At 32.4% G+C, this 6,336-nt stretch overlaps 1 protein-coding gene across 1 annotated transcript in view; it reads left to right on the top strand.

Moving 5' to 3' along the window:
- Positions 1-1,726: 1,726 nt before the first annotated feature.
- The window catches only part of LOC106467913 (gelsolin, cytoplasmic-like), a 41,143-nt gene continuing 36,533 nt past the window's right edge, over positions 1,727-6,336 (top strand). Inside the window, exon 1 of the mRNA XM_013928335.2 lies at positions 1,727-1,945. Coding sequence (XP_013783789.1) covers positions 1,880-1,945 — 66 coding nt within the window. The 5' untranslated portion in view covers positions 1,727-1,879. The remainder of the gene's footprint in view (positions 1,946-6,336) is intronic.

The following is a 6,336-nucleotide window of genomic DNA, read 5'->3' as shown; positions in this document are numbered from 1 at the left end:
AACAAAGTTGCATTAATTTCCTTTAAGAATAATCAGTTAGGATCTACAGAATAACAGGGGGTCGACTTAAAATGTTCCCCGGAGTAAATCTGAATTTCCTGAATTTTATTGAGTTTAAAAATGAAAGGGACTGGACACAATGTGTAACAAAATGAAACAATATTTATTCACAAAGCAAAACACAATGGAAGTTAACAAGTGTGTATTTGTGTACCAGGAATGGTGCCTTTATTTGACCTCTGCAGTACTGTAGAACATTGAGTAGGACTGTTCCAGAATGAGAAAACATAGCATTGGCCACTCCCATCGACAAATAAAGGAAATTATTTGCTCAAGGCACCACCTAACACACTAGTGGAAATTATCGCTGTCTACTTTCCAATATAATTTAATTTGATAAACATTTTTCCAACGAAAGAACAGATGTGATGCCAGAGGTGAATGGCCCCAAACAATGGGTAGCTAGGGCGAAGGGACTTAGCTAATTCTATGTTAAATATTACTGGGGTAGGAAACAAGTATTTTGTTTACGTATAATAGAAGTTCATAATGGGTAATAGTGTTTATTGAATTTAAAACAAGCACCCAACTAATTATCTATGTATCTGTAAAATTAAAGCTTAATACATCTTTTATACAAATAATTTAGTTGTTGGAATTGGTCATAACTGGGCTGACACTGTCACTATTTCATAATCTTCCAATTCGAGGAAATCAATGCCTAGTCTAGAAATAAGTGATTTATCTCAGGTTTTACGTGGCAGTATTATGTCAGTTCCTCAGGGGCTCAGCGGTAAGTTTGAAGGCTTATAACTCTAAAAAAAAACGTGTATCGATAATCATGGTGGGCACAATATAGATAGCCCATTGTGTAGTTCTGTGTTTAACAAAGAGAAACGAGTATTGTATCTTTTTTTGTTTTGCATCTACATAAGTTGATAGAAGACTATAACATCATTTGTTTTATTAATTTTGTTGTTGTTGTGAAACTTCAAAAGTTTTTAGAAACAAAATATTTAAAAATTATTTATTGAAAACACACGTGGCGTTTTCTGATATATATATATATAATTTCTAAATATATTTATGTGCTGTTTAATTTTTAATTTATCGACTTGTTTTTATACCTTTTACTACCAGATGTTGCTTTATACTAAATAATTTTATGTTTTTGCCTGTTGCAATAATTAGTGTAAAGAACTGACCACATATTTAGTGAAATCGGTCATTTCTTTGCAAGATCAGTTGTAACTCCAACAGTAATTAGTGGGATTAAGTGTAATATTAATGGTATTTTCGTTTAATGTTTTTATGACTAGAATGTTATTAGGAGCCTTGTATCCAACACAGTCATGGATCCACAAGCAATTTGGTGAATAAGTATTCTAAAGAAAAAACAAATAAGATCCACTAATAACAATAATTTTCAGCAGCTTTTTAAAATAGCTTGTTTTTTTTTTTTAGTTGATGAGTGATTTTGTTGCTGAGAAATGAGCATATCTCGTTTATAAAAAGTTGCATTGACATAACTTTTAATTTTTACAAATTCTTGCTAATTCATTTAAAATATTATGTATATAATAAATGTGTTGAAAACCAAAATTTTGAAGCCAGCACATGTTTCCTGTTAACTGATAGCAACAGACTTTTATCTCCCGTAAATCGTACTTAAACTCCAAGTTTGGGGAGCTTTACTAGAATTAAGCCTGTCGTTTCAGATCTCGCTTCGTCACTCAGTAAACATCCTGCGACGTTGGTGCTCTTTACTTTGTGTCATTCTCTGTGTGTGTCTTGTAAGCTGGGAAACAGAATTCTGTTTTGTCGCGTAAGCGAAAGTCGTGGCAATACAGCGTGCTCTCATAGAAGATAAAGCTAGAAAATGGTTGTAGACCCAGTATTTGAAGGAGTCGGTCAAGAGCCTGGTATTCTGATCTGGAGAGTAGAGGTAAATAATATGTAAATATTGAGATATTCATTTGTCAGTTTATGTGAGATTAAATATTTTAAATATAAGATATCTTTATTTGAAAGAATATATCTTGTATTCTGTATTATTCGGTAAATGATATTAAAGCACAATTTTATATCTAAGTTTTCACAAATTATGCACAGTTAAATTACAGTTAAAGATAGCACAATACTTATGTTAAATTTCAATAGCATCTGCTCCCCCCCCCCCCAGTGGCACAGCGGTATGTCTGCGGACTTACAACGCTAGAAACCGGGTTTCGATACCTGTGATGAGAAGAGCACAGATAGTTCTTTGTATAGCTTTGTGCCTAACTACAAACAATAGCATCTCCAACTTTTGCCTTTTGTTTTTAAGTTTCAAGAAAAAACGATAATAGTGAAAAAGGGCTTAAAACAATTAACGTCGTTCTTTTAGAGCAAATAAATAGCAGTAGGTACAAATTAAGAAGGTGATTGATAGAAAATAACTCAATAAGAGTCATAATGGACTGTGAATTCGAGGCTCCACAGTACGCGTCTCATTGTCTCAAAAACATGCTTCGCATTGGGGCTGTGGGTGCATTGAATCAGTTGATGCTCACACCTGACTATTCGATCAGAGTAGCCTAAGAGTGAGTTGTGAGTTCTGTTGACTAGTTGTTCTCTCTCTCTAATTTTGTTGACCAACTCATTCCCTCTAATTTACAAGTTTAGGGAGGGCTAGCACAAATAGCTCTTGTACAACTTTGCGGGAATTTCTGAAAGCAACAAACTTAGTAAGAGCCATACGCACCCGAGAGGAGATTCACCATATAATAGATTTAACTTCTAATCACAAGCTTCAAGGTAGAGTGTTATACAGTTAACTCCGTATTTTATACTTCAATAAAGTGGGATAAAGGCCAACTACAAGTGGGTAAACACGAAGAAAAAAGTTTTCTTAAACATAAAAAGATTTTCAAAGGCTCAAGAAAAGTACTAGTTTGCATTAAGTAAATTTTGTATCAACTTCAGCCATAAAGCATGCCCCCTAATTTTATCCAACAGAAACAAATGTGTAGCGTCGTTGAATTTTCTACGAGCTCATTGTTTTGTTGTTTATATTTTATGGCATAATAACATTCACCATTCATAACAAACAATTCCGTTTTCAGGGTTGATGAAATATACATTTACCGGAGAAAAGTAACAAACAAGAAAATATTAACAGTTAGAAGCTTTACTTTCGTATAATTAAAAGCAACGCCGGGACAGAAAGGCGCCAGGTTAGCAGATGTTAGGTGTTCGATTACGAAGTAAAATCAGTTAGCATATATAGCTGTACTTCAAAAAAGAAGCAAAAATGATACTAGTGTTGGCTTTGAGATAAGATACCATCAACTGTTGGTAAAAACAGCAACATTAATTATGGTGATTGTGTAGTGGTTGAGATGAGTTTCTGAAAGATAAAAAGATGAAGCTTTAGCAAACTAAGTAAAAAGGCAGTCGTCTTTCAAGAGTTGAGAAAAAGTTTGAGTCATAAAAAAATTTGTTTCGGAAATTATCTGTATGGAACTGAGAAGAGAGAGAGAGAGAGAGAGAGAAAGGAAAATGTGCTTATGTGAAAGAATAGTTTGTCTTTAGTTCTATATAATCGTGTAAACTTGGATATAAGAAACTTCTGTTTTAGACATTCAGTATATCTATCTATCTGTCTGTCTATCTATCTATCGCAACAATTATCAGATAGCTGTTTCACGGGCTATTCAACAAAGAAGAATGTTTAAAAAACAAAACAAAAACTTTTGCCATAAAGATGTCGATCGGAATGTTTCAGTTTTACGAAAATACACACGATCAGTATTATCAGTAACGTACTTAGAATAACAATACAAACCGGACCGTTTATTCAGTACCGAGCATAAGTATCAATAACTAACTCCTTTTCCGCAGTCGCTGGTCTAATTTAACTACAAGGACACGGACAATTCGACTACTTAATATACAATGAATAACTTTATCAATCGAACATAAATTATGCTGACTGTCATGGGTAATATGCTGGGTAGCTAGAAAAACTTTTTGTGAACAGAAAACGAATAATACAATTTTGTTGATGAACGAGAGTTTTGCAAAACTTTGTGCTTCATCTCTTCAGAAATTCACCCCAAAAAATTGGTAACTGCTTCTTTGTTGCTCAAAATATACACTTCTAGATTTATATATCCACATTACAAAAGTAATTTCAATTAAATTATGATGGTGCTAATCTACAACAATTATTATTGTAAATAAAATAAATCAAGAAAACCAGTTAACATTTGAAACGAAACATTCTTTCGACCATGCAGCGTTTCGGCCTTAGGTCTATTTTAAGATTTTATTTATAGACAGTTAGGTTGACAGACCTACTACATTTTCCATTATGTACAGTATAGATAGAGCTTGAACGTTAGACTTACATCAGACGCATGATTCTTTGTTATATGAAAACACACTGTATGCCATGACTTATCTGAAATCGTAAGAACATGCCCAAATAATTACACAAGCATGTAGATCCATGGAGAGACACTGCTCTTGCATTCTTATTTATAAAGATTGGAATGCATTGTTTCACTAGTTTGATACCCTTGCTGTTTGCAGTATTTTTGGCCGTGATCTCTATAATATCTCAAGAGATTCGGCCAGCTGAGTAGATTTAGGTAACCGTTAGTCCTAAGTCCATATAATTAGCTAACAACGCAAAATATTATTTATAACAAAAATATAATAAGAAACAAGTCAAATGTAAGAAGTATATACGTTAAACATTCTAACCAACACTGTAAATTAAAGTGACGATAAAGAAAGAATAGAGCATGCCTTAATTAATTAAGAAACACTAGATATTTTCCCACTTAATCAGTGAATATCACTAGAAATGTATCATTAACGTAATTCTGAGGTTTTCGTAAAGTTAATATATCAAAAATACACAAGTTAAAGTGAACTAATTCAATTATTATTCTTTGTACAGTCCATTGAAAAAAGAAGGTTTATCTAGAATGTATACTGAGCTTAATCGTCGTTTGTTTCAGAACGTAACTGTCGAGTCGTTTGTGACATCTGAGTTTTAAAATGTTTATTTCTTCCCAATGTCGTCTCTAGATTTTGAACTGTAGAAAAGTAAGGAGGTAGTTTCGTGTCTTTCATTTTAATGATTATAATTTCCTGGAACTCAACTTATTAGATAATTTTATAGTTAGAACAGTGCTATGTAAAACTCCCGAGTTTTTATCAACCTCAACACCACTTTGGATTAACATTATTTTTCTTTTTTAATTTAGATGCAAATATTTTTTGTGACATTTTAGCTTTAAAACCACATTAATGTTAATTTAAGAAAAAAAAAAACAACAAAAAACATTAGAATATACAAATAAATAATATATAGTATTGAAAATACTTACGTTAATTCTGTTTCGTTATGACATAGCTTCTTAACCACAACTATATCTGTAGTATCTCTACGACCGGCCTGAAAAGTCGTGGTAGTGAACGAAAGGCCTCATCGCATTTGGTTATATTAGATATAGCCCCCCAGTGGCTCAGCGGTATGTCTGCGGACTTACAACGCTAAAAATCGGGTTTTGATACCCGTGGTGGGCAGAGCACAGATAGCCCATTGTGTAGCTTTGTGCTTAACTTTAAACAATGTATTAGATATAGTGTGGTTGATATATTATGATACAATCGTTTTTACTTTTACTCAGAAGTTTGTATTAATAATTCACTAGCCCACATACAAACTTCATACGTAATGACAACAGACGATTGGTATTGCACGGTTTTGCTACCAAAATGCTAAAAGTTAACTCTACTTTTTCGGTAGGATAGTTATTCACATTTACCGTATTTTTCGGTGTATAAGACGCACTTTTTACCCCAAAATCTGATGTCAAAATCTGCTTACGTCCTATACACCGAAGGTATGAATAATATATATGTATATATACGATATACACAAGCCATGTGTAAATATATTGAAATAGGCATGCATAGTTTAGTTCAATTGCATGTGTTATTTATAACAATAGTAGTTTTTTCTTTTAAAAACATAACTATTTATAATGCTCCCTAAATAAAATAAAATAAATTACAGTGAAAGCAATGAAGATTTTGTAGGTTTTGAACCAAACTAAATAACAGTAAACCTTTTTTTTTGATTTACGGTATTTTCTTATTTTGATGTTTTGAGCTCTTTTGTGTTTAGAACAATATATACTTATTTTTAAAGAAATCAAATTGAATTTTTGTTCAATAAAAATCTTTCAAATGCGACTGTAGCTTTTTTTTTTTTCCCAAAAACTTTGTCTTCAAAATAAGGGTGCGTCTTATATTCCGAAAAATACGGTAGTTATATTG

Source organism: Limulus polyphemus, unplaced genomic scaffold (genome assembly GCF_000517525.1).
Source record: "Limulus polyphemus unplaced genomic scaffold, Limulus_polyphemus-2.1.2 Scaffold2, whole genome shotgun sequence".
Classification (NCBI taxonomy): domain Eukaryota; kingdom Metazoa; phylum Arthropoda; class Merostomata; order Xiphosura; family Limulidae; genus Limulus; species Limulus polyphemus.
This window is presented reverse-complemented; position numbering and strand designations above follow the sequence as displayed.